Here is a 27537-nt window from a genome sequence, read left to right on the forward strand (position 1 = left end):
AGGTGTCGCTTTCCTTCGTTCAGAGGAACTGTGCATTATGAAGCCCACCGAGACGATGCTGAGAATTGCCAACAGATGTTTTACAAGACGGCGATTTAACTCTGTTACTCCCAGATAGGGGTATAAATAGGCGCATGCTCGTAATGGGCAACATGTCCACAAGTCCCCAAGGCGCCAATGCGCATAAAGCGGTGTCGGCGGCTTTGATGCGCTTCTCTCGACGCGTGGAATCGCGTGCGTGAGTCAATTTTAATTGGAAGTCCGGGCAAGGTGCACCGTCGGTGGATAGAGTTGGACACCCAAAAATGATCCATGACGTTTATCGAGGTCCGGAGCGCACGTAGTCTGGTTGCTGGTGGTTAATATGACCTTTGGCCCGAGCGGTGAGCCATATGCCGTCTTGGGATTATCAGTGCCACGGTGGTATGACGACACGGACGAGAATCGGAAAAGTTCTTGGCGCGACTCTAACCCTAGCAGAGCAAAACAAGCCTCCTATGTGTGGTTCATGTATGTTCCTTGTCCGAGTCAGCTTTGAACAAGGAGGCTGATCCCATGGCCTGCAGAGTGAGACGCCAATAGGCTGAGGAGCATATACTTCCGTGTGGGTGCGGACACGGAGGTGTGTTAATGGACACCGTTATGAATCAACTCTTCCAGAAAATTTTCGTCAATGTGATCGGTGGCAGCCTCAGGAGAGATATTAAAAAATAAAACACTATGCTGTTTCTAGCGTGCTTTTCAGAGATATTTTTGCGGATTATGGATGGTGAAAAACGATGAAGCGCTGTTTGGACTCCAGCGGGGGTGAGAAGAGAGCATGGGCGCATCGAAGTTGATTGTCTGCGGGATATGTGCAGGAGGTACAGCCAGAGCGCTCAATAGCCGGTAGTCCAGTGGATTTCCAACAAGAGGCGGTACAGTTCAAGAGAGAGACATCGGAGGCGATGAAGGGCGGCTTTATTTGTTCATGCTTGCGGCCCCTAAAATCCAATATCAAGGTCGTGCTAAAACTTGAACTTGCACAACAACCATCCCTCTCTTTTCTTTACCAACGCGTCTTTTTCCTTCCCCTCCTCTAAATCGCTTTTAGGTATCGTATTCCAGCGTCTCTTCCTCGTCCTCGCTGCGTCTAACGAGCTCCATAGTCTCATCCCGCCCCTCCCAATCTCAACATGTGTGGAATCTTTGGATACTGCAGCTACTTGAAGGAAAAGGTCAGCATCCTTTTTTTCTTTCTTTTCGTCCATGGCGGTGGTTGGCATTGGGCGGGAAACCTCGTGGTTGTCGTCCTGCCGCTGTCGCTCCACCGCAATGAGATCGATTATCTTGTCAATTTGCTGACATCTCACTCCTGTGTCTAGAGCCGCAAGGAGGTTCTTGAGGTCCTCGCAGCTGGTCTCGCCCGCCAGGAATACCGTGGATACGACTCCGCTGGTCTCTGTATCGACAGTGACAAGGCTGGAGATGTCATCTACTTCAAGGAAGTCGGCAAGGTCGCCGGTCTCCGCAAGAAAATCGCTGCCTCCGACACGAACATGAACAAGACCTTCATTTCTCAAGTCTCTATTGCCCACACTCGATGGGCCACCCACGGTATCCCCTCTGAGAGAAACTGCCACCCTGTCCGCTCAGATCCCAACTCTGATTTCGTCGTTGTGCACAACGGCATCGTTACCAACAGCGCTGAGCTGCGCCTTGTTCTGCAAAAGCGTGGCTACAAATTCGAAACCGAGACCGACACCGAGGCAGTCGCCATTCTCACTAAATACGTTTACGATTCGCACAGCGACAAGGAACTGACCTTCACTGGTCTGATCAAGGCTGTCTTGAAGGAATTGGAGGGTTCCTTTGCCTTCGTCTTCAAGTCGCGTCACTACCCCAATGAGGTGGTAACTGCTCGCCGCGGTTCCCCCCTCTTGATCGGTGTTAAGACCGACAAGAAACTGAAGGTCGATTTCGTTGATGTTGAATTCGCTGGTCAAGACAAGAGTGAGAACATTGAATCAAGTGCGTCATCGGGTTTTTTTTCGGCATATATGCGTGCTAATTTAAATCTTTGACAGTGCAAACCAACTCTCTCCTCGCCGTACCTCATGCCAACCCCAAGGTTTTGCGCACTCAGAGTCGCGCATTCATGTCCGAGGATGGTCTCCCTCAACCCATCGAATTCTTCATCGCCTCCGACGCTGCTGCCATTGTCGAGCACACCAAGCGCGTCCTCTACCTCGAAGATGATGACATTGCCCACATTGCCGAGGGTGAACTCCACATCCACCGCATGAGGCGCAAGGAGGATGGCGACCAGACCCCTAGCCAAATCGCCGCTACCCGTACCATCGAGACCCTCGAGCTCGAGATCGCTGCTATTATGAAAGGCAAATTCGACACCTTCATGCAGAAGGAGATCTATGAACAGCCCGAGTCCGTGGTCAACACAATGCGTGGTCGTGTCAACTTTGATGCCAACAAGATCACCCTCGGTGGACTCCGCGCATATCTGCCCATCATGCGCCGCTGCAGGCGTATGGTGTTCATTGCGTGCGGAACGAGTTATCACTCGTGCTTGGCCACCCGCGCTATCTTCGAGGAGCTTACCGAAATCCCGGTCAGCGTTGAGCTTGCAAGTGACTTTTTGGACCGCAAGACTCCCATTTTCAGGGACGATGTCGTGGTGTTCCTGAGCCAGAGCGGAGAGACTGCGGATACTATCCTTGCGTTGAGATACTGCGTTGACAGGGGTGCCCTGTGCGTTGGTGTCGTTAACACTGTCGGCTCGACTTTGTCTCGTGAGACCCACTGTGGTGTCCACATCAACGCTGGACCTGAAGTCGGTGTTGCTTCTACCAAGGTTTGAATTTTTCTTTGTTCATGGTTATCTGTACTAATGCTTTATTTTGTAGGCCTACACTTCTCAATACGTCGCCCTCTTGATGATCGCTCTCCAACTCTCTGAGGATCGCATCTCCTTCACTGAGCGCAGGAACCAGATCATTGACGGACTCCACGCTCTTCCTGGTCAGATCAAGAAGGTCCTTGAGCTTGACGGCGCATTGCAGCAGCTCGCTGCCACTGTTGCCCAGAACAAGAGTCTCTTGCTCATGGGCAGAGGGTATCAGTGCGTGCTTTTAATCAACCTTGAGGGACGTTTCCCCTGAACTGTCACGATTTGCCTTTCAGATATGCTACCTGCCTCGAGGGTGCCCTGAAGATCAAGGAAATCAGCTACATGCACTCGGAAGGTGCGCATACATTTAGCTTGATGCGATTGGGATGCGTCAATGAGCTAATCATAATCTTCATCCATTCAGGTATCCTTGCCGGCGAGCTGAAACACGGTCCCCTCGCCCTCGTTGACGAAAACATGCCCGTGATCATCATCATGACACAAGACTCGCTTTACCCCAAGGTACAATCGGCGTTTGCCCAGATCACAGCACGCAAGGCCCAACCCATTGTGCTGTGCAACGAGGGTGACGAGGGTATTGCTGCCGGTGTGAAGACTATCCGGGTGCCCAAGACCGTGGATTGCTTGCAGGGCCTTTTGAACATCATCCCGCTCCAGATTCTGAGCTACCATTTGGCGGTCAAGAATGGATGCGATGTTGATTTCCCTCGTAACTTGTGCGTGCTGAATACATATATTATGTTTCTTGGTAGGAATATGTTGTGCTGACTTATTTTTCTGCTTTTCAACTTTTTAGGGCAAAATCTGTGACTGTCGAGTAAAGAGTTGGCTGTGAATGGAAAATTACGAGTTGGTTGGTGGTAATGAAGTTGAAAATACACTGGGACAGTTTAGGACCTTTTTAGACTTTTACTTCTCTCTCTCTCTCTCTTTTGTCGAACCGATCACACGTCTCGGAACCAAGGACATTCAGAACTCTCGTTTGTTAAGCACCACCATGGACATATTACCAACACCATGAACATCACGTCCCCCCGCCCCTTCCCTCCTTTCCTCCCTCCCATTCTCAGATCGAACCCCTCCTGGATGAATGACGAATTCAAAAAAAGACATAATTACAGTTGTACTTTTATGGACCCTTATTTTTCTGTTTCTCTCTCTTTGGGTTATTTTCTTTACCCTTTACCCCTTTTTTAATACACAAATAGTTTGATCGGTTTTCATGACTCGTTTTTTGTGCAGTTTGTGAACTGGAAGGATGGTGATTGAATATTGAATCATGGATGGTGATGTTATGTTCAAGTTGAAGTGTTATTTGCTCTTTCGCTCATATTAGGTGGCGAAGGCAAATTACCATTGGATTTGTGAGCGCGCATTGCTTGACTGGGTGAAGAACCTTTCTCGCCGCTCTGGTCTGCCAGAATGCTACCAAATGCGATATAAACGATTTCGATTTTATGTGACAGACTAAAAGACGAAAAGTAAGTAGCATCTAGATGTTACATGATCTTCGTTGACCAGCAGATGAAAGAAAGCAATAAAGAAAGACTACCGCGCCGTCGTCTGCATTCCCGATGCTTTATGCGATGCGCGTTCTGTGAGCGGGGCGTCTGCTGCGTTGGGCGCGGGAACCTCAAGACGGGAGTTTGCTTCGCGCTTGACGGAGCGCATGTCGCCTTTGAAGCCGAGGTAGTATAATCGGGAGACGTCGCCGCCTATCGAGTCGCTCTGTGTGGATTCATCATCATTAGATTGCGTGAACGAAACTCCAAACCCGGGGTAGCGTGCGCACTGCACAGGAACATGGGACAGACTTACGAAGAAGAGCGATAGTGAATGCACGCTGACGAAGGACGCAACGCGCAGTGGGTACTCGACGACACGCGTCTCTCCCTCCAACAGGCTGATGTTGAGCTGGGGCTTGGTGTTCTCGGTGTCGGCAAAGTCGACGATGTGGTTGTGGTTGGTGTAGATGCGCAGGTGACGCGGCGTCACCTCACCCCTGCCTTGATCAGTTGAGCGTTGTACTTCGTGTATGTCAATGACTTGAAACATACCAAGCTTGATGAGCACCGATTTTATGCGTACATTTTGGGTGAATGGAATGTGGATGATAAGCTGGATGGTTATGTAGCAATGTAGCAGTAAGATTGGATCAGACGACTGGGTTGAAGCCGATGAGATACACACCTGATCGTCTACATTGGACTCGATGAACTTTGTCGTCTCCTCTCGTTCATCCCATGGTTTGATGACTTCCTTTGCATCCTCAGGAACGGTGAGGTTAAGGCCGTGTACGCTTGACTCGATAGCACAACACGATGAGGATTGCCCTGAACTTTTTTTGCAGCTAGGTTGCGAATGGCTCACTTGTCTCTGTCGATGACCCGAAACAAATTAGACGCGTCAGTTCCAGCCAGGTCAGAAGATAGGGAGTTGTTCGCGGTTTCTGATTCGTTTGAAGCCATTGTGGTGGTAGTAAGCAAGTTTGGAACGGACTGACCGGTGGAGATGATGAGTGATTTCCTTTTTTGAGCCAAACTTACCTCGCCTCGCATCATCTGCTTTCGCTTTCGGTAGAAACCATAATTCATGACATGCGGTTGGATTGGGTTTCGGAAAAGATAACAATGTAAATATCTGTGAGTTATATAAGAGTTTCCAGCAAAAGGAAAAATTGTCACAAATGCGGGGGAATGCATTATATTAGAGTCGATCAACCGGTCAACCCTAGGCAAGATTGGCAGAATAAGTACCGGTTCTGGCGAAGGGAAACTCATATATTTTGTGTTATGAATTCGAGTTCTGGTGCATTGAAATTGTATTCATTTCCAGGCAAAGTAAGGGTGAGGAGCACAATTTTCATACAAACGACACACATAATTTACATTCAAGATAAAGCTACTGAAATTTATATTCGACAAAGAAGAGAAAACACAGAGGGCTATCACTTCTTGGTATCGAAGTTTCGGGGTGTGACTTTAATAGTTGCCATGAATTTTTCAAAAGTCAAAAGTCCCCCGCCGGTCGTGAAATCATCTATGTTGCCGTGTGTCTGAGCAGCTTGGCTGAATCGTAGTCCTTCCATGAACAAGAGAAAGAGTGGCTGAATCCAGTCCACCCAAAGGCCTTTCCACTCTGCGAGGATACCGTTTTCCAATCGGTCCATGAGCGGAATTGTTAATGCCTTTATTTGCACAGTGTTGAGCACGTTTGGGGTATTTGACCACCCTATCAGCGGCGAGCCCGGGAGAAGGCGCAACCTGCAGCCCTTTTTTAAATCATAACGTGTGGCTGCCCAAACGAGGATGTAGAAAAACGACTCGAGGTCGTGGCGGTACAAATGATACGTCGGAATTGTAGGGTATTTCAATTGGAATTTCGCTCTATCTTCCGGTGTCATGAGAAGATCACCAGCCATGAAGGGTAGAGTGCCTGTGATGTGGTGATCTCCGGTGGAAGGTGTTGTAGGTTTGCCATCGGGACCTAGAACGACGGCCATATCGAAGTCGTTGAGAACTCCGCGAACTCGAGGTTCTGTGATTTCAACAGACTTCGACTCGGTCGCTGGACCAGAGGCTATCTTTTTTGTAGCAATTTCCACATTATCGGCAACATCTTGTTCTTCCAGCTTGTCTGTCTTGCCAGGTAGATATATCATGAGGTTATTCTCGCTGATATCACGGTGAAGGACATTTACCAGATGAAATATTGCTGTACCAATAACCGCATGCAGAGGATGAGGATTGGGAGTGACTCTCGAAACAGGGGTTCATTTTGAATTATCGCTGAAAAAGCTCTTGCTTTTATAGATGGTTATATAAACCAAACGTGTCTAATTGGATCAACAATGACTGTTACAACCACCGAGCGAAGGCCGTGCTTACTGGATTGTTGGACGGATATGGATATCCCAAGTGAAAGATGGTCCCAAATGTGATGGATCTGGTTGGGCAGACAATGCTGCTCGATGGATGCTATAGGGAGGATGGTTTGAAAAGACAATGAAGGGCGAGTGTAATTAGCAAAACGCGCCACCCATCAATTCCCGTGATCGTGTCCATCTTTCCTATAGCTACGAGCGAGGGAGGACTTGGAATCAACCACAAATTTGAACTCATTCCCTCTCAAACTTGTAGCCTTGTAGGCACGTAGGCGCGGTCGGTACATAGCTACTTATGACCAAAAGAGTTGTATATGTTTTCAAATATAAACTTCGAGACACTTGAGTTCTTGTGCAAGCTGTATTCATGACGACGGCGAAATCAGCGTGGGGCACACAATTTACATACAAACGACATGCATAATATGCATCGACAAAGCTACTGAACTTGGTATTAAACAAAGAAGAGAAAACACAGAGGGCTATCACTTCTTGGTATCGAAGTTTCGGGGTGTGACTTTAATAGTCGCCATGAATTTTTCAAAAGTCAAAAGTCCCCCGCCGGTCGTGAAATCATCTATATTGCCGCGTCTCCGAGCAGCTGCGCTGCATCGCAGCCCTTCCTCAAATAAAAGAAAGAGTGGCTCAATCCAGTCCGCCCAAAGGCCTTTCCACTCTGCGAGGATACCTGTTTCCAATTCTTCCATGAGCGGAATTGTTAATGCCTTTATTTGCACAGGGTTGAGCACGTTTGGGGTATTTGACCACCCTATCAGCGGCGAGCCCGGGAGAAGGTGCAACCTGCAGCCCTTTTTTAAATCATAACGTGTGGCTGCCCAAACGAGGATGTAGAAAAACGACTCGAGGTCGTGGCGGTACAAATGATACGTCGGAATTGTAGGGTATTTCAATTGGAATTTTGCTCTTTGTTCCGGTGTCATGAGAAGATCACCAGCCATGAAGGGTATAGTGCCTGTGATGTGGTGATCTCCGGTGGAAGGTGTTGTAGGTTTGCCATCGGAACCTAGAATAACTGCCATATCGAAGTCGTTGAGAACTCCGCGAGCTCGAGGTTCCGTGATTTCAACAGACTTTGACTCGGTCGCTGGACTAGAGGCTATCTTTTTGGTAGCAATTTCCGCATTATCGGCAACATCTTGTTCTTCCAGCTTGTCTGTCTTGCCAGGTAGATATATCATGAGGTTATTCTCGCTGATATCACGGTGAAGAACATTGCCAGTTTGAAAGGCATGGTAATGGCCTATGAGATATCAATTAAAATTTGTTGAAATGTCACAGAAAAACTTACATTCCACGCAGTCGATATAAGCCTGCTTGAACTCGTCAATGTCAGTGGCTTCCCAAAGGTGTTTGTAGCGGTTTGTTGCAATGACATGAAGGTTGCGGTCGTCACTGTGATTGCTAGGGGGGTTGGCTGAGTCCTTCATTGCATTGTAGACATTGTACTTTGGCATGGCAAGTTCTTCTGCTGTAATCTTCGTATAGAATACAGGGTCGGGAAGGTGATCATGCCAGCAGTTGGGAAGCACTGTGCGAAGATGACTGATGATCTCGCCTTCATGCTGACGAATTGGAAACTGCCAACTCATCTTGAGGACATATAGATTATGAGAGAACGTCTTTCCTATGAGTCCATGGCGCACATCTGCGGCCACGGTGCCGCGACCGTTAATACCTCTGTAGCGAGAGATAGAATTGTGTATAGCAAACACATGTTCCTTGTTGCCCTTGGTAAATTTGTAGCAGACATTTTCCATCTGAGGCAACGGCGTGGTCAAGGGAACGACAGTGGAAGTCTGAATGGGCTCATCAAGCTTTCCAGCCAGGTGATAGATATAAGGGTCAAATCCAGCCTGCTTCATGTTGCTCTGACTAAGAGCAAACAGGGAAGCTGCAAGATTGGCCATGCCAGATGGTTGAGAAAAGTCATGAGAGACGGTACGCATCGCGCCCGAGCGATCATAATACCAGAGTCTAAAGGTGACGCCGTTGATAAAAATACCAGTCACGTAGTGTCGATTTCCGGCAGAAAGACACTCGAGCGCATAATTAGCGAGTTGTAATTCATGTAATGGGATGTTCCGGGTGGTACGTTGTTTTTTCGCGTCGCTATGTTCCTTTGACAGGGTTGGACTGCCCGGTCGCTTGTTTCTAGATTCTCCGCTGTCCTGAGTGAAACCAGACGAGTTGCCCGTCCCGGCAGTATTGAGCGAAGACACCTCGGTACCTACACCAGACCCTGTGCCCGTCTCTTTGCCTTCGTGAACGGTGTCAAGCTTGGGGGTGACCGTCTTCCTACCCTTCTTAAATTCGACCGGGGCACGAGCAAGACCCCATGTTGGTACCTCTACATGTTTGATAGAGTCTTCATTGTCGGGATTCAAAGGATTGTTGTCGTTATCCACCGGTATGCATACCTCCAGGAGGTCAGGCTTGAGCATGCCATGATGGGAACCCTTCTTCGTTTTCACGCCCTTTGTTTGGGCGTTGCGGCTCGATGTCTTCGTGGATTTGACACGAGATTCACGAGAGACATATGTTGTGCCATTTCCATCCCAGAAGTAGGTTTGGAGCACAGTGTGCGGAAGGTTGAATTGATCACAAACACTCTTGAGAAGTGCTCTAGAGATACCGCGAAATGGCTTGTGAAGTGCGGGCTCCCGCTTATTGCTGAGAATATGCAGATATTCTTTCAGGAGGTCGTCTGGCAGCTGAAATTGCATATCAAGAATTTCCGAAACCTTTGCAGGCTCTAGGCCCCAGACGTGCTCGACAAAATGGGCCACGGAGACGTTGTTGAGGACGTGGTCATCAAGGTCCGATTTGAGGATGTCCCTCATGTCGTCGGCATTGATTTTTATATCGGAACTGGCCGACTTGATCTTCATGGGAGTATGACCAGACATTGAACAAGAATCTGGAGAGGGGTGAGCTCAGAGGGTACGGGGCAATGTGTCTCAGGTGGGTTTACCAGATGAAGTGCTGTACCAATAACTGGATGAAGAGGATGTGAATTGGGAGTGGCTTTCGAAAGAGGGGGTCATTGTGAATCGCTGAAAAAGCTCTCGCTTTTATAGATGGGTTATCAACTAACTGTGTCTAATTGGGTCAACAATAGGTGGTGCCACGTATGAGTGGTGCCACGCATCACAACCACCGAGCGAAGACCGTGCTTACTGGATTGTTGGACAGATATGATATAGATATCCCAAGTGAAAGATGGTTCCAAATGTGATGTCTTGGGCAGACAATGCAGCTCGATGGATGCTTTAGGGAGGGAATGGTTTGAGAAGACACTGACGGGCAAGAGTAATTAGCAAAACACGCGACCCCATCAATTCCCGTGATCGTGTCCATCTTTCCTACGAGCGAGGGAGGATGGTCGGACTTGGAATCAACCACAAATTTGAACTCATTCCCTCTCAAACTTGTAGCCTTGTTAGGCACGTAGGTGCGGTCGGTACATCGCTACTTCAGACCAAAAGAGCTGTATATGTTTTCAAATATAAACTTCGAGACACTTGAGTTCTTGTGACGACGGCGAAATCAGCGTGGGGCACACAATTTACATACAAACGACATGCATAATATGCATCGACAAAGCTACTGAACTTGGTATTAAACAAAGAAGAGAAAACACAGAGGGCTATCACTTCTTGGTATCGAAGTTTCGGGGTGTGACTTTAATAGTCGCCATGAATTTTTCAAAAGTCAAAAGTCCCCCGCCGGTCGTGAAATCATCTATATTGCCGCGTCTCCGAGCAGCTGCGCTGCATCGCAGCCCTTCCTCAAATAAAAGAAAGAGTGGCTCAATCCAGTCCGCCCAAAGGCCTTTCCACTCTGCGCGGATATCGTTTTCCAATTGGTCCATGAGCCTGATTGTTAATGCCTTCATTAGCATAGCTCTCGTCAGTTTTGCGGTATCCGACCAGTCTATCAGCGGCGAGTTCGGGGGAAGGGACAACCTGCGGCCGGTTTTTAAATCATAACATGTGGCTGCCCAAACGAGGATGTAGAAAAACGACTCGAGGTCGTGGCGGTACAAATGGTACGTCGGAATTGTAGGGTATGTCAATTGGAATGTCGCTCTATCTTCCGGTGTCTTAAGAAGATCACCAGCCATGAAGGGTAGAGTGCCTGTGATGTGGTGATCTCCGGTGGAAGGTGTTGTAGGTTTGCCATCGGAACCTAGAATGACGGTCATATCAAAGTCGTTGAGAACTCCGCGAGCTCGAGGTACTGCGATGAGTGCCCTGGAGATCCCACGAAATGGCTTCGGGAACAATGAGTGGTGCTACCCAGTGTTATAACCGTGACTGAGCAAAGGCCGTGCTCACTGGGTTGTTGGACGGATATGGATGTAGCAAGTGAAATATGGTTCCAAATGTGATGTACCCGCTCGGGCAGACAATGCTGCTCGATGGATGCTCTAGAGAAGTGATGTTAGTAAAAAGACAACCTCAATGACTCCTGTCATGCATCAATTCGCGTGATTGCGTCCATTGTTTCCCACAAGGGGACGTTCAGACTTCACGCCTGTCTCAGGGAACCAGTCCCACAGTATTCCACAGATATAGTATTGTAATCGGAGAGAATTGACTCGGATATCATTAGCACTTCACCTAATTCTTTTGCTTGCCTTGCCCTCGCTAAGTTTTTAGTATCCGACCAATCTATGAGCTGAGAAGAGTTGGGCAGCTTTAAATCCTTGTGGGCACTTAGATCATAACACGTCGCTGCCCAAATGAGGATGTAGAAAAACGACTCGACTGGTCGTGGCGGCACAAATGGAACGTTGGAGTTGTGGGGTACAGCGTTTGGTATTGGTTTCTTTCCTTTGGCATTAGGAGAAGATGGCGAACCATAAAAGGTAAGTTGTCTGCAATGAAGTTGTTACGTGAGAGATTGTCCCTCGCGGGTCTGCTATCTGAGCCTCGAGAAACGGCTATGTCCTAGTCAAAAAGAATGCCGAAGACTTGTGACTTTTTTACTCCAATCGATTTCGATTCAATGGCCTTGAAATTCTCGCTGCTGTATGTCTTGCATATCATGAGGGATCTCCCGCTAATGTAGCGGTGGAGTTTATTTGTAGCATGAAACGCAAGGAAATGGCCTACAACAGGTTTGTATGTTGGTTAGTGCCTGCGTAGAAGCGTCGAACAACGGCTTAACGCTAAAAGCTTACATTCCACGCAATCGTCAAAAGCTTGCTTAAACTCTTCAATGTCCTGAGCCTCCCAGAGAGGCCTGTAGTGGTTCGCTACAATGACACAAAGGTTGCGATCATCGCTGTGATTGCTCGGGGGCACGCCTTCTTAAACAGAAATCCTGAAAGAATTGAAGACTTCCTTTATCGGGGTCTTGAACATGGATTATCGAGATAGCGTTAGCTGAGAGATATGTTCATTGAAGTTTTCTTCTCTATCAAAGGTGAGGAGGAGTTGGGTTTGAGGCCCCGACTCGACTAAACAGCCTCGCGATGGCCCATCACTACACGCGATCGTGTTCAAGGGCCAATAGCGAGATTGTCTTCGCCCATAGCGTAAATCTTCTGGTTGTGTCCTAGAGTTGACTTTAGTCCCAGTACCGGGCGAGATAAATGGTCCTCTGTATACGGAGTGAATTTTCCAGTTATCAAGTATCACTCCATTTTGTGAATTTCTTTCTAGTTTCAATGCGGTAAAATCTTGTTTGCATTTATAATGTGTAATCAATATCTATGAAAGAAATTCTACAATGGATACGTACAAAACGAGGGAGATTGTTTAAGCTGAGCCGCCGAGAATTAATCCTTTGACCCAAATTCTCTTCTAGTATCTATGATTTCGAAGCGCCAAAATACATGTGTTCACACCGATTCCATCCGCCGAACGCTGGTGGGCACACATATCCATAGAAGAACCATAACTACCATCATAGATATCATCCTACAAGGATAAATCAGTCCCAACTATGCCTATACCACTAAAGTCTTTGACAGAGACTCACAGGGGTTGCAAAGCACCAATTCCAAACTTTGAAGCCAGAACACCTGTGATGAAAGGTAACGCGGCGGATCCTGCGACACCGATACCCGTGATGATCCCTATGCATGCCGTGAGGAGATGGGGGGGAAGAATATGGGTCATATGCGACACGAATACGGGAAACATGGGGCCGAGAACGAGACCAATGAGAGAAACCTGAAAGATGCAAAAGTCAGATACGAATTTGTAGCCAAGTGAGTGTATGCATACTGCCACAGCGTTTTCGTAGATCGATGGGACGAGCCAAACTGTCAGGTCGAGGCTTATTCGAAAGCCATTTAGAACAGATAATTCATATCAACCTAGTGACCTCTTACCCAATAGCAATTAAAGAGTATAGAATAATCACACGATGCTCTCCGACCATTTTGTTGAGCCACATCAAACCAACTCTGCCCAGCGTTAGACCTTCAAAGGGAACGCGTGTTTGCATAAGTGTCACGGTAGACCAAGAAGATGCAGAAACATACCACCAAAAAATCCGGACGAGATATAACCAGAGCTTGGTCCCCCTCCACGTTCATGAATGACAAACGTTACACTCCAACCTTTAGAAAGTGATTTAGTGTTTCAGTTATAACTAGTTCACTGTTTGCGTTTACCTCCAAAAGTGACTTCAACTCCAATGTATATCACAGCAAAGGCAGCAAGAAGGGGAACACATTTCAAGGTAAAAATCTGCCTGTACGTATTTCCATGTCGCTGTGGATTGCACTCGGAATTTGTGGGAGACTTTTGGCCAGCGTCTAAAAGTACCTCTAGTAAAGAGAACGTCAGGGCCACTGTTTTTCTTCAGTTGGTATTCAAGAGATAGCATTACCTTCCTGTCTCCGAAACCTGAAAACAAGGATCACAGCAATAACGTTTATCGTAGCAAATACCGCGGAGAAAATGAACTGGTAAGCCCATCTGTGATCTGGGAATCTTGAAAAATACGTAGAAGCAAATGGTGAAGTAAGCGCCCCCAGTCCTAAAGAGCAGAAAAGCAGACGCATATTATTTAGCCGTGGTTCTCAGAAACTGAAGTATTTACGCCCACCATAGGAGCCATGCATCACTCCGAGTTTGGTTGTCATGTTCTTATCCAAGCTTCCGACAAATCCATTAGCTTGAGCGTTCTATAATCGACATGGCAGTAAGTTAAAGCTGTGCACTATAACCTGTAAGACCGTCTAACCTGAAAAGACATACCAAAGCCAACAATGAAATAGGCGCATATTAAGAGAGGAAACGGAGGGGCAGGAGCGATGATAGCGTAGCCAAGAAGTTGACAACATGAGCCCAGAACAAGTATCTGGATTGATTCAAATCTAATTAGGACCACGAAACTTTATCATAAACCATGGCATAAGTGAAAGGAATACCTTTCCGAGACCCAGACGGTCGTTAAGCCAAATGTTCAGCGCAGCTCCAGTTATGAATCCCTGTTTCCCAGAGATAATTCACACAGGCATTCAAATAGATAGAAACAAGAGTGCTCACGAAACAGCCTCCAACAAATATCATGGACACAACCGAAAATCCTACCTGTTACCAGCAAATGGTAGCTATCAGAAAAAGCATTTTATCATAAGAGAGACTACTTACATTGTAATGCTCCTGCAGCCTGGGGAGGAGCGGCCCCGTCGTGCCATCGTTCCAGCCTGCTAACCAGATACAATAGCACAATGATGCAAACTGTAACATGCCATTGCGTTTTTGAATTTTTGAAAGCTTCCCTGTCGTCGTTATAGAATCTAATGGAGGGAGGTCGTAGATGGACGCATAATGAGCGTTTTCGACGGATCCAGTGGCACTGGAATTCTGCAAGGTGTACTCGGAAGCTTCAGTGAGGGTTTTCTCAGACTCGGTGCCCGCAGTTGAGAGTTCTGTTATGTCGACAAAAGTCGGACTGAGAGATGGAAGATATAACCCAACTTCTACGTCTTTTTGTTCGGAGATCCCGTCAAGGTTTTGAACGATGTCGCAGTCGGGGACAGTGGAATCGACACTATTTTGGGGTGAAGGATGAGTTCCAGGGCACATGGGAGGAGAAGTCCGCTTTTCATGTGTAGATTCTATACACATATTTGACATTGTCAAATTCTAGGAAGTGGGTGACGAAAGCAGGTATCGACAGTCTTGTTCTTTAAAGTCACTAAAAGCGTTTAAGCTTCGTGCCCCGTAGGATTTTTTTGAGTGACATGGGATAGCAGAAAAAAATCATGTCGCGAAAGTTTACGTTCCCTGCAGGGAACTTCGAGTCTTTTTACGAGAAACCGGAAGATATCTGAAGTGGACATTAACTTCTCTCTGCCGCAGATAAGGAGATATCAACTCAACCAATGGTTACGCGTGACGACGTTACGGCCGACAGAAAGCCCTATTTTGCACCATAAGTAACCTAGAAGAAGCCGCAAGCACAACATGTCCATGTCTCTGTTATACAGAAGGGGCGGCATCGGCGCCGTTTTCCCGATATGATGGCACTGGTTACTTCTTTCATGAAAAATTTTCGACCGTTGTATGTTATCTGCGAGGAGTTCTGATTGGTTCGGACCTTCAACCTTGCAACCTGCGACGTAACAAAAGCCAGGAGAAGCCAGTAGAATCTCATTGGCAGGTACGTAGGAGATAAGATATGCGGACGGCATCGGCCTGCTGTCTACCTAAGAACGAAGCACTGTGAACGTTTATGTCAATGTAACACTTAATGGTTGAGGGAAATGACAAATGAGAATACTCACAAGGTAACAACGCTTTATACCCACGCTTCGGCGCCAGCAGGCTGGGTATAGCATCTATCGCACCACCGCCAGGGTCGCCAATGGCGGGGAGTAGCCAAATACATTCTATGAGTATTTAGGGAGGTGTGTGCTGCATGCGATTTAACGAAACGGGAATATAGGACCGAGTATGAAACCGATAAGGGAGATCTACCATCTAGTTATTCAGAGAATGAGCCTCCTCTCCCAGGAGGGACGTGTAGAGCACCGCTGCCGCGTTTTTGTAAAACGGAGCAAGCAAGATGTCCAAAAATGTTGCATGAAAGGATAATTATCCATGTTCAAACATCGTGTGGATCATAGTATAAACATTCTATAGTTGAACTTGTTGAGGCTGCCTCCCTCTTTCGTCACGAATGGTTAACATCGGTTTGAGTGAGGATCACACCATAATAGAAGACAATCACCAGTTATTCGTCCCGCTCTCCCCTTACAGTCCTTGTGACGCCATTGTATTTTAAGGCTTCGTGCTCGAATCCATCATTTCCGCTTCAAAGGTCTCTGTTACAGTTGGATTTCAATGTCATGTATGGATGTTTGTCGTTGTGTCATTGCCAATTTATTCCTGCCAAAATTTTAACATGGGCATTGGGGAACTTTTAGAGAATATATGCGCACCTTTGAACTGTGGAACATGGATACGAGGGAGATTTGGCGATCTGTCCAATCCCTCAGGGCTTGATTGGTAGGTTGGAACCACGGCATCGCAACATTACCTTTAGCCAGTCTCAAATGCAATATAGCCTGAATGGCGGAATGTGTGTAAGATGTCGCAGCAATTATATTGGGACTTTTTGCATTGACCTAATGGTTGTAAACGAAGCATGTCTGCCGACGCGCGAGCAATTCTAGTTCATTGTTGCCATTTGTTTATCATCGGCTTCCATGAAGGAATTACTGTGACCAGACGACATGAAATAGAAACCTTGTTCTTTGTCCTCACCACATTCGCCTCCAGATCTCTCTTCTAAGCCTACAAGTACAATGTTGGCAGCCCAAGATGAGCGCTTCAAAAACGGTCGCGTTGCATCTTACCACACGCCCAAGCGTCAAGTTTTGGGGAATCGCGCCGGGCATACAGCGCCGGCCTGGAAAGCAAACGCAGCCAGCGTTTCTGGACACGGTATAAACGGTGGACCAGCAAGAGCCAAGTCTGTGACGGAAACGGGGAGCAGAATCTTCATTAGCATGCTTCCGGTTGATGTCGGGGAAAAAGAGGTCGAGGTAGGCGCCCGGTCACTGCAAGTCTAGTCCAACCAACTTGATGAAGGTCGTGCTATTCAGGAGCTTTTCCGGATAACTGTGGGGCCTCTCAAAGAGTCATTTCTGGTGTACAACTCTCAGGGGAGGTCGAAAGGCATGGCTGTAGTCGCGTTCCAGCGTCCAGGAGATGCTATGGTCGCTCGTGCAAAATACGACGGGAAGTTCGTGGATGGACGTGAGTTTCTGTGCTTCGACGTGACTATGCTCATTATTGAAATCATGTATTATTCTCAAGGTCGCCCTATCAGGATTGAGATCCTGACAGATGGCTCGCACCTAACACAAGCTGCGGCAAAACCTTCTCCACCCTCTCTCATTGATCGGCTTTCTCCCCCTTCTCCAGTCCAGCAAGCCCAACTGAACGGCACTGCTGCTTCACACCCGAAAACCACCGCGTCTATCCCATCGTATGCTACTATATCCCTTCTCAGCTTGGTTTACTGTATGCTAAGGTTTCGTTTTATAGCGGACCGCGTCCCACCAAGAAGGCAAATCCTCCAATTGCCCAGGCAGCTAGCGCAAAAGCAATCCCGATACCACCACGGAAGTTGAAAACGAAGAAAGGCCCCAAACGGTTGAAAAAGCGAGTAGTGACGGTGGATGACCTCGACAAAGAAATGGAGGATTACCGAGCTGCCGCTCCAGGGTTTGAGGAATAACTGCCGCTGTTCCTTCTCTCTTCGCTGTGCTATGTCTTCGTGACTGGATTATATGGGTTATTTTGTGTTTTCTTCTTCATTCCATTGCTGACTCTTCATTTGTACAATACTTGACTTTCATATCCACGTTTGTGCTCAACTGTATAGTGCCCCTACTGGGTTTATCTTATCTCAGCTTATGTAATTATCTTCTTCACCCCGCACTCTTACGGCACGACCTCGAGTCTTGATTATTGCATGCACGGCTTCCGTATCTCTTAATCGCGGACAGCCATCGTCGCTTCCCTGCACACCATTTCCTGTAGAATATCTGACATACAACCTCTACAACACATTCAGAAGGCAGAACCTACACGACTACCAGGGATCATAGATGGTCGCCCCTCTCTACACCACCGCCTCTGGGCTCCTGTTTCACGCAGGTAAGATCCTGGTTATCACCATCGGACTTCCAGCAAGAGGAAAGACCCACATATCGCGCGCGCTCGAGCGGTACCTGCGTTGGATGGGCGTCAAAACCCAGGTCGTCTCTCTGGGCGACTACCGACGCAAGACGCTTGGCGGCGCACAGAAGCTGCCCCCCGACTACTTCACGCACGGTGCGTCATCTTTTGCATACACGGTCCCAATTCCCAGATTTGCTTTCTGATAGGTTGGTATGATACAGGTGAGAAGAGTCCTGAGACGGACGCGCTGAGGAAGAAGGTTCAGAATGGGTGCGAGAAGCTGATTTGGGATTACTTTGAAAGCGGAGGACAGGTTGTTATCTACGACGCGAATAACGGCACTAGAGCGGCGCGTCATGCTCTTGCGGAGAAATTCGACAAAGCAGGCATACACGTTGTATTGCTCGGTGCGTTCTGCCCATATCTATCTGAGTTTTTTGCTTTATTCATGGTGGGAGGCGCATGTCGCAGAATCGTTGTGCGATAATAAGGAAATCATCGAGACGAATATCCGGAATGTGAAGATATCATCTCCAGATGTCTGTCGACCTTCTTTCTATCTCCGGCTTATATTTCTTACCGTAAAGCATTCACATTATCCAGTACAAAGGCTGGGACCCAGATCTCGCTGTCCAAGATTACTACACACGAATTCGCGGGCACGAGGAATACTACGAGACAGTTGAAGAGCGCACTTGGCCATACATCAAGATTATCAACGTTAGTAGCTCATTTCTTATCTAATTTCAATCCTCTAAATGATATATTTTAGGTCGGAGAGAAGATCATCTTAAATGTAAGATGCCTAAAGCCATATGAACCACCTTATTTACTCTTCCAATGATTTTATAGGACATCCAAGGATATCTTCAAGTGCGTACCCTCTCCTCGTCAAGACACATTACAAGACAATGACCTAATTCCGATCTCTCGTAGTCGCGCATCGTTTTCTTCCTCATGAACATCCACAACAGATTCCGTACCATTTACTTTGCACGAGTCAGTTCCTTAGCCAACTACTGTATCTAACAATCTGAGTTGACCATGATATTTATTAGTCTGGCCAATCTCTAATTGAACATTCATACAAAGCTGACTCCGACCTTTCGCCCGCTGGATGGGAGTACGCGGAAAGACTTAAGGACTTCGTTCTCGAACGACGCGCAAAGAGCCTCGAACAGAGAGGAATTGATCCTTCGGAGAGGAAATTAGTGGTCAGTTTCCTCTCTCTCTACGACTGAGAGTCCTGCATGTCTGCTTTGCTCACTTTGCCATGATGGTATAGATCTGGACCTCGACACGGAGACGCGCACACCACACCGCATGGCCTTTCGTCGCCTCGACCTCCTCGTCTTCTCAACTTTCTCAGTCTTCCATTCCGCCGCACATTCCTGTGGATACTATTGAAACGCTCAAAGAATCTCCAGAGCTCCTATCCACCTCGCCCGACTCGATCCTTCCATCCGAACCTCTCTCCCGAGGACCACCGATGCCTACTACTGCTCCAGTGAAGAAATCACCACCTTTGCCTTCTCAGATCAAGATTGTCGAGAAGCCGCAGATGCTCGAGATCAATCCCGGGATTTGGGATGGTCTGAGCCCTGAGCAGGCGAAGAAGTATTATCCTGAGGATTGGGATAGATTCACGAAAGACCCCTATTCATACAGAGCTCCAAGAGCAGAGAGTTATCACGATCTAAGTGGTATGCTTCGTCACCCTCGCCTCCGTCATTCATCCGCTAACGTATTAAACATCAAAATTTCTTCAGTTAGAATAGAGCCTATACTAATTGAGCTGGAGCGGGAACAAGAAGATCTCCTCATCATTGGACACGCGTCCGTCATCCGCTGCCTGCTCGCGTACCTCATCGGGCTGCCCGCGTCCGAAATTCCCGCCATCGAGATTGCGCGCGGCGACCTGCTCGAAGTCGTGCCGGCCTCATACGGCGTGCACAGTCATGCGTTCCACTTCTGGGACGGCCCAGGGCGCCGCGGGGAGGGCGACCACGATATCGGTAAGGACGCGAACAACTTTTATGAGAATTACGCGGAGAGTACCAAGGGGAAGCGCAAGGTCGCGGTAGAGGAGGCACACGGGCACGAGCTTGCGGCCGGTGCGCAGAATGGAGGTGTCGACGTGGACAAGACGCCCGTAGTTGAGAAGAAGGCATTTGTGCCAGACACGCCGACGATTAACGTCGTGCGGTTAGATCTAGGAGCGTAATTTTTTTTTGCGTTGAATCTCTGTTATGAATAATAGCAAACCAAACCTATTTGTACACACTAAACCTATACAAAATGTGCCATGTGAGTAACAGATTTGCATACCACCTGTTCTATGCTTTGTGAACCAATGTTTTTGTAAGGCATTTGCATTGACGTGCTTGATGCCATCGTTATTTTGGTGATGTATTTTCTAGACTGAATCACATTCTACTTGACGCAGTGAAATGACCTTTGAAATGTATTCAGGATCCCCGACATCCCCGTACTACTCTGTCAGTGGACCCACAACAACCTAAATCGATACTAACCCCAATCGACAACATCTCGGTGCCGCTTACTCTGTCTCATCCCGAAGGGCCAAATGATCATGTAGCGCGCGAGCGATCAAAAAAAAAAATTGGGACCCACACACTCGGTACCGAAATTTCTAGCAGTACCCATGGACCAAGCGCCCATGCCCAGTATCACCCAAGCATCGGTGCTGGAGATCCGTTCATCCGTAAGCACAGATGGCCAGAGCACCTTCGTGCAACTCGGTTCCGCGTCCGCATACAGGCAGTACGATGGACCAAGCGCTTACCTGTACGCTTCTGGCCTTCGGATGCGCTTCGCATCCGATGGTCATAGAGTTCGCGTTGACCCTCCAACAAACCCAGTTGAAGAAATATTTGACTATTCGGATAGTTGTTAACAATAGCTAAAAATCAAATCATAGTTTCGAGTGTTTAGAATGACAAACAGGGGTCTTCCTTGCAATTTCAGGTAACGTCGAATGTGGACTGCACTGCCTTCTGTGCAAATTTCTCAATTCTTGGATAGTCCTATCCCTTTATACATCGAACTTACAATGTATAATGTGAAACCTTCAATGTAAATATTTCAATTATTGCTGGGCAGTGGGTCCTCAAAGTCCAGTAAATTCGAATTCCTGCTCCCATGGTTGTTCATTTACTCAAGTAGAAAAAAAAATTCAATCATTAAGGAAATTACAAGTCATACAGGAAAGCAAAATCATAGCTACTTCGTAACGATATCTAAATATACAAGTACATAATAACTGCAATCAAATCTTGCTTTTACTATCTTTCGAGTCGATTTCGCTCGCACTTGCAGTGTCGTGTTCGGAATCATTTTGTCTAGAGTCATGTTCCGGACTGTGTTCGTCGTATACCATGCCGGAAACGTCAATTTCTTCGAATTTCGTGTACACCCCTGGCACAGGGAAAATTTTGTTGAGGATGATATAAATCAGCGCTGACACGCCAAAGCCTGTGAAGAAGGACATCTGGTAGATCCGTGTAGCTGCCAAAGGTACGGTTCTGCCGGCTATACGCAGACCATGAGTTACCAGCGTGATTTATAACGTCAAAGCACTTACTAGCACCGGCGAAGCCAACGACGTTGATGAGAATGCCAGCGATATATGCTGCATAAGCACTACAAAGCGATTAGCACACAAAACGAGCATATGGGTTGCGAGTGTTTGTACCGGAAGTTAATTCCATAGGTATATTTATACCATCCACCCTTATGCGCGTCGTAGAGGTCCGCGACATTGTAATGGCCACGGCGGATCACGTAGTATTCCGTGATCTTTGTAAATAGTTGTCCAGTCAGCTGAAAGGGATGAACGAACGATGAGGCCATCCACATACCATGACACCAGCAATAGAGCTCAGGAAGACAGAGTACGCAGAGAGGTACGAGGTAAAGCTGCTGCTGCTCTTTAGAAGATTCCATGGAAGCATGCAAAGTCCAACAATAGCAGCGATGTATCCACCACGGCGGATATTCTATTTAGCAGGCGCCAAAAAACTTCTCGTCAAAACTAATAAACCTCGAGGCTTTGATATTGCTTACAATGAAACGGGGCAAGAGAGATGTCAAATCACATCCAGCACTGATCGAATTAGCAGAGATATTGGTTCCCAACTGCGCAATAATGAATGCAAAAGAGATGAACCAGACCTAACACAAAATAAGCATCATTTAAAGTTAACATTGAGTAATTAAGCGGAGCATTAATTCAAAAGAAACATACACCAAAGCGTGTTGCGCTGGACGGACCATCATCCAAAAATTTCCCAAGAAGGTCAATGGGCGACCAAATGGCTTCACCATAAATGTTCTCGGAGGAGGAACTGACGATAATTCCGAGGAAACTGACCACCGAGAACGAGATTGGCACAGAAAAGAACTGAGGCCAGAGCGCTGCCGATGGAGTAGTGGCACGAGACGCAAAATCGGGAGCATTGCTGTCATCCGTACACCGATGTCAATACATTATACCCCATGAAGGAACTTAAAAAGAATGTGAAGGAAAGTAATACCCACGTGACAAGAGTAGCCATGTTGCTGATGCACGACATGAGACTGACGACCATCGCCCATCCCAGCTCCGAGCCATGGATTTCAGAAGGACGAGAGATAATAGGACCGACGCCCTTCGCCTTCACGATACACCAAATGAAGAAAGTGATGCCTGCAATCGGTGTAACAATCGATTTGAGAGTGAACAAGTGGCGGCTGGAAATTAAGTTTTATAAATAAGCGAAACGGTTTGACAGATTTAAGCGAGAAATAGTGCTGCGATAACATGACCGGCAGGCTGTGATCGTTGACAACAGGCAAGAAAGAGGGTGCTCACATTTGATGAATTGGGAACCAAATAGCAGGCAATGAAATCAACCAGAACAGGAAAAAACACATAAAGTCGCGTGTCGTCGTTCCAGAAGATGCAGGCAGGTGGTTGGCTAGATATGACAAGCATAATACAGAAACAAGGTTTCATCGACGTTTCGTGAGAATGGTGCATCGTGTACCGAAGAGCAAATGCGATGGGGTGCAGAAAGAAAACTCACGAATATCGTTCACACTAGGCCACATTGCCCGGAGCATCACTTTGACGCAGTCTCCACCGATACTCGCCTGGACACCGTACCAGATACTGCGCTGGAAGTAAGTTGCCATAAAAAGGCGGCACAAAAATATGGCGCTGACCAGGCCATGACACCGCGGTTGAATGTACACCACAAACTCCCATATAATCCAAAGCTCGTGCGGGCAACGACAGGGAACGTGACATGGAAGATTGCACCAGGCCGGGCGTTTAACACAATGAAAGGCGCAACGATGCCGTAGCCGAGCCATACGCATAGCCAGGCTTGCCACCAGGACAGCTTTAACTGAACCATCGATGAAACAATCATCCAACTGGAGGGCACGGATCAGAATATTAGCGTTTGCTACGAGATTCGGCACTCACGTATTAACATTAAACGAATCAGCGATCCAGCTGAGGAGCATGCTTAAGCAATGCAGATCATTAGAAGGTTAATGTTATGACGTACAAAGATACAAAATTTCTGGCTTTCCATTTCCTCTCCTCTGGAGGTACCGGAACCAAATCATTGTTCTGTGAAGGTTATCAGAATAGAATTTCTGAAAATTAAGATCACACCGACACTCAAAAACATCTGAGAGTACGTCAACCCAGGTGCATGAGGCACCTCAAGCTTCTCGAGAATTCCCATATTGAGTGCCTACTAGCTTGCAGCACGATAGAACCGTCGAATTAAGGCAAGTAAGACCCCAACAAGATCAGGCAGGGACACAGCGCGCAATGAGGACAGGAGAAGGTTGACAGGACAGGGCAGACCTCTGGAGAAAAAAGAAGCTCCAACCCGTGCTCCTTCTTAAGGCCCCCCACTTATCTCCTTCGAAGCACATCATCCCGCGCCGAAGGCGCTAAGTCTTATTGAGAGGATGGCAAGAAATCCAATGTCAGATAGTCAATAGATAAGCCACCATCATCCCATTAGCCGCTAGTTCAAGATAAAGTGGGCTCCTAAATTCTCTCCTGACCTCCACATTCAATTTTCAGGCAACAAATGCCAAACGGCGATCTGCAAATTGATATCTATGTAAAGATTGCAAACAGATGACGATAGGAATATTTAGTACCCATCTTATCATGGTCTGGTCATATCCACGAACCGTCCAGAGTCCTGGGGGATCACTTCATCAGGTGATAATCATGTTCGGTTCTCATTGGTCTCCTAATAGGACTCGAACGTCAGAGTGATAAGATAAGAACCATATTTAGCGACATTGCCGCCACCAAACTGTTCCCTACGGCCTATGAGAATCGTCAAAGTGTAACCAAATGTATGTCCAGCGTAGGAGAAAGCGTACCTCAGAACATTGTTCTGTAGAAAGCCAAGTCCTTGAGACGACTCTGCCACTTGTTTTTCGATACTAGAAGAAAAGTTTAGGCTCTCGACCGGCTTTTGAGATGGCCAGAAAGAGCTGGTCTATGCTGGGTACTGCTGCGTACAGTGGCCAAGGTATGTTCTGACATATAGTAGCGTCGTATTTGACGCCATGGAGAGTCTTGAATTTGAACAGTGGAGTTCGAGAACGGTAAGACCAAGAAAACGTACCGTCAAGATGTGCAAACTGGACGTGCATCATTGGTCGGACCTTTCCGAATCAACAATATTAATCGCGGCCACGTGATATTATCCTGGAATCTTCTCCTGGGTCTTGAGTCCTCCCGGTCCTCGTGTTTTTTGTTCGGACGGCCGAAGTATCAATCGACCGATGGTCTTCACAGCAAATAACGTCGAATACGAGGTCGTATATGATGTAAAACGTGTGTCATTCGTCATCAAAGGCGACCTCCAACATATACATCGTTTTTTATATAAATAGATGATGAAGAAAGAAAGAGATGAGAAATGATAGCAGTTACACGGACAGCGATGAAGACAAATCAAGGTTGTGGCGAGAAGAGGAACTGTTAGCGATGGGAAGAAATGAAGATAGAGGCAAGAAATAAAATAAATGAGATGAAAGATGAAGAAATGACCAAGCCAGGATGATTGGGTTGAGATGGTGATTTTAAATATGTCGGATTGTATGAATGATGATTGAAAATTGCAATGTGTTGAAAAAGGTGCAGTGGGTGATAAATGAAGATGGGAATAAAAAGAAAAAAGTGAATGGATGCATAGCTTGAAATGAGCAAACAGAGTATCCGAGGCATGCTTGTGAATAGGTGAAGGTAACAAATGAAAAGTGATAAACCCAAAAATGAAAGAAGAGATGACGGAGTAGATCGATGGAAGAGAAAAAAAGCTTCATCATGCAGGGTTAGGTGATAAATACGGAAGAGAGACCCAGAAAATGACGGAGGATTCCATGCTAGGTATCTCGTTGCTGATACAAATCGGCGAAGATATGCGTGCAGTTTAAATTAAGAAACAACGTGTTGTGCGTTCGTATTCAGAAAGCGTTCCAACTGGGCTGATGGCCGGAGGTATACCGTAGGTGAGTTAGTATATCGAGGGTGGTTATGCAAGTGTGCTGCGCGCAAGGTGTGTGTCGCTGAGAAGGCGAGGCAATCGGATGTACATTCTTTACAATCCTTCAGAAGGGGAGATAGTCCCAGAACGCGAGGCCTTGGACGTAAGGGATGTAGGGGAGCAGAAGGTGAACGCCGCATAGATTTGTTTCCGTTCAGGAGTAGAGAATGTGCGTGGCGCTGATGGCTGTTCGGAAAAGGCTCGAAGACGAGATGCGGCAGGAGGGCAGAACAGCGCCTGAGACGGCTGGAAGTAGTCACGAATCTCAGGTTCAACGGAAGATGCCTGTAGAAATGAAGTGGTTAGAGGCTTCGTTAAATTTTAAGATGAAGACGAGAGGTACCTTTGCTGTGCCAAATTTGACCTTGTCAAATTTAACTTTCTCCTCAGAGCCACCAGCCACGGCGTTAGCAAAACCATCAAAAATAGATGACTCTTCGTATGCCTGAGAGACATCAGCCAGGGGCTTGACAGTCAAATCGTAGCAGCGAGAATCGATATCTGCCTGCGTGGACTGCTCCTTTTCAGCTTCTTCTACCTCCGCCAACTTGGGCAACGGAGAAACCTTGCTCGAACCAGTACGGTTGTTGGAACTCTTCTTCAATGACCCAGATCCCTTAACATCCTTCTTGACTTTAGTTTTGGATGCAGATGAAACGGTAGGTTTGGTGACACCCGAGGCCGAGGGTTTCCGCTTCTTCTTTTCCGGCTCCGAGTGGCCCTCTTGCTCTTTCTTCGATTTTACGGGGGGCAAAGGCTTTGCAGAGAGGACTGCTGTCTTACGTTTCTTCGCAGCGGTAGAGGGACCCGCCCTTTCGCCGGTGAGCGGATTATAGTTTTCCTTATCCAGAGGAGCCGACTCGCCCGCAGCTGTGGCACTCTTGGCCGACAAAATGTTGCGCGTTGCAGAGCGCGTGGTCATCGCCGTCGGACGAGATACTTTGGGCTGGGTATCTTTGCTTGGGGCATCGTCTTGGAAAACGGTGAAGCTACGAAGAGACATGCTTGTACTTGGTAGGCAAATGAGATCGACACGAGGCGAGTGTGAGCTGGAGATTAACGAGAAAAGGTTACGAGAGCCAATGTAGTGATCACAGACGCTGCCAATCGATACCGAGAGGTAGAGTTGATGGCCAACCGCCGTTGAGGGGGAACTCTATGAGGTTGGATAGAGTAGAAGAACAAGGTCAAGTTGAACGTTTTCGCCCAACCTAAACTTAAAACAGGAATATGTCACGTGCAGCGCATAACAAGAATAACGGCGCGTCGGAAACCACGTGAAACATACCGACCTCCCGGGATGCGTGCCTCGTAGCCCGACCCTCATCGCATTGACGTAGTCTCAACCTCGTTGTCATCAGAGATGTCTGGGGCATTTCATTTCGCTGTATCTTCGCTCTCCGTGCCAAATTGGCTGACTAGTCAAGGTCTAGCAGTGTTGTTCTTACATATACCCCTTCATTGCACCTTATCGTGGATCTTAAACAAACCGGATACTGTCAATGTTCGTCAGATTTCTTGAAGCTTCATGACAGATTTCTCTATTATTTTTTACAGTCCTTTCGCCACCTTACTTCTGCGAGTACAGGACTACTGGTACCGGCTAGTTCTGCCGGTGATCCCTGAGTGAGGGGAATGATTGCCGGCGTGCCATCCTTTTTTGCTTTGAACTCTCACCTTCGTTTCTAGCTTATCATGTTTCTCATTCACTTCGACAAACACGTTGCATGAAATGGACCCCAGTATCCTTCGGGTCTTCGTGTTCTTGTTGCTTTGATGGCATGCTTACAACTCAAACATTTGTCACTCTTTCTTCTCAGAGCCTTCCGAAGCATGCAGAATCATCCATAACGCGCGCATTCAAGGCGTCAATGATCATTTCATCGCCCGTTGTGCGTACAATATTGATATTGAAGACCTATCTTTACATCTTTTGTCTGCGGTGAGCGGACATGTTTTCATTGGCTATGTTTT

At 47.3% G+C, this 27537-nt stretch overlaps 10 protein-coding genes across 10 annotated transcripts; 3 read left to right on the plus strand and 7 right to left on the minus strand.

Annotated features, from left to right (window-relative positions):
* Positions 1–1175: 1175 nt before the first annotated feature.
* Positions 1176–3729, plus strand: JR316_0009192 (glutamine--fructose-6-phosphate transaminase (isomerizing); the record flags this gene model as incomplete). The annotated part of the gene is made up of 7 exons (XM_047894898.1): positions 1176–1217; positions 1365–2010; positions 2067–2851; positions 2904–3118; positions 3181–3242; positions 3312–3624; positions 3705–3729. 7 exons carry the CDS (start codon positions 1176–1178, stop codon positions 3727–3729), a joined length of 2088 nt encoding a protein of 695 aa, XP_047746357.1.
* A 727-nt stretch (positions 3730–4456) lies between these two features.
* Positions 4457–5502, minus strand: JR316_0009193 (PITH domain-containing protein; the record flags this gene model as incomplete). Its single annotated transcript, XM_047894899.1, has 5 exons — positions 4457–4636; positions 4727–4914; positions 4966–5026; positions 5099–5207; positions 5279–5502. 5 exons carry the CDS (start codon positions 5500–5502, stop codon positions 4457–4459), a joined length of 762 nt encoding a protein of 253 aa, XP_047746358.1.
* Positions 5503–5855: 353 nt separating this feature from the next.
* JR316_0009194 (uncharacterized protein) lies at positions 5856–6569 on the minus strand (the record flags this gene model as incomplete). Its single annotated transcript, XM_047894900.1, has 1 exon — positions 5856–6569. The coding sequence occupies one exon, from the start codon at positions 6567–6569 to the stop codon at positions 5856–5858; it is 714 nt and encodes a 237-aa protein (XP_047746359.1).
* A 707-nt stretch (positions 6570–7276) lies between these two features.
* On the minus strand, positions 7277–9718 carry JR316_0009195 (uncharacterized protein; the record flags this gene model as incomplete). Its single annotated transcript, XM_047894901.1, has 2 exons — positions 7277–8052; positions 8101–9718. The coding sequence occupies 2 exons, from the start codon at positions 9716–9718 to the stop codon at positions 7277–7279; spliced, it is 2394 nt and encodes a 797-aa protein (XP_047746360.1).
* Positions 9719–10461: 743 nt separating this feature from the next.
* JR316_0009196 (uncharacterized protein) lies at positions 10462–11016 on the minus strand (the record flags this gene model as incomplete). The annotated part of the gene is made up of 1 exon (XM_047894902.1): positions 10462–11016. The coding sequence occupies one exon, from the start codon at positions 11014–11016 to the stop codon at positions 10462–10464; it is 555 nt and encodes a 184-aa protein (XP_047746361.1).
* Positions 11017–12660: 1644 nt separating this feature from the next.
* Positions 12661–14914, minus strand: JR316_0009197 (Bypass of stop codon protein 6; the record flags this gene model as incomplete). The annotated part of the gene is made up of 12 exons (XM_047894903.1): positions 12661–12739; positions 12801–12994; positions 13049–13100; positions 13156–13246; positions 13309–13386; positions 13441–13596; positions 13659–13808; positions 13878–13956; positions 14016–14132; positions 14203–14262; positions 14321–14365; positions 14426–14914. The coding sequence occupies 12 exons, from the start codon at positions 14912–14914 to the stop codon at positions 12661–12663; spliced, it is 1590 nt and encodes a 529-aa protein (XP_047746362.1).
* Positions 14915–16587: 1673 nt separating this feature from the next.
* JR316_0009198 (mRNA export protein mlo3) lies at positions 16588–17525 on the plus strand (the record flags this gene model as incomplete). The annotated part of the gene is made up of 4 exons (XM_047894904.1): positions 16588–16827; positions 16888–17041; positions 17102–17273; positions 17333–17525. The coding sequence occupies 4 exons, from the start codon at positions 16588–16590 to the stop codon at positions 17523–17525; spliced, it is 759 nt and encodes a 252-aa protein (XP_047746363.1).
* Positions 17526–17898: 373 nt separating this feature from the next.
* On the plus strand, positions 17899–20195 carry JR316_0009199 (Putative 6-phosphofructo-2-kinase; the record flags this gene model as incomplete). Its single annotated transcript, XM_047894905.1, has 10 exons — positions 17899–18124; positions 18193–18378; positions 18443–18510; positions 18575–18691; positions 18744–18767; positions 18824–18844; positions 18908–18970; positions 19030–19185; positions 19257–19674; positions 19741–20195. 10 exons carry the CDS (start codon positions 17899–17901, stop codon positions 20193–20195), a joined length of 1734 nt encoding a protein of 577 aa, XP_047746364.1.
* A 1065-nt stretch (positions 20196–21260) lies between these two features.
* On the minus strand, positions 21261–23730 carry JR316_0009200 (Uracil permease; the record flags this gene model as incomplete). Its single annotated transcript, XM_047894906.1, has 13 exons — positions 21261–21523; positions 21576–21634; positions 21687–21790; positions 21853–21990; positions 22058–22165; positions 22239–22452; positions 22532–22723; positions 22845–22950; positions 23059–23144; positions 23198–23410; positions 23463–23492; positions 23548–23612; positions 23662–23730. The coding sequence occupies 13 exons, from the start codon at positions 23728–23730 to the stop codon at positions 21261–21263; spliced, it is 1647 nt and encodes a 548-aa protein (XP_047746365.1).
* A 1887-nt stretch (positions 23731–25617) lies between these two features.
* On the minus strand, positions 25618–26566 carry JR316_0009201 (uncharacterized protein; the record flags this gene model as incomplete). The annotated part of the gene is made up of 2 exons (XM_047894907.1): positions 25618–25848; positions 25907–26566. 2 exons carry the CDS (start codon positions 26564–26566, stop codon positions 25618–25620), a joined length of 891 nt encoding a protein of 296 aa, XP_047746366.1.
* Between the last annotated feature and the right edge of the window lie 971 nt (positions 26567–27537).

Source organism: Psilocybe cubensis, chromosome 8 (assembly GCF_017499595.1).
Source record: "Psilocybe cubensis strain MGC-MH-2018 chromosome 8, whole genome shotgun sequence".
Classification (NCBI taxonomy): domain Eukaryota; kingdom Fungi; phylum Basidiomycota; class Agaricomycetes; order Agaricales; family Agrocybaceae; genus Psilocybe; species Psilocybe cubensis.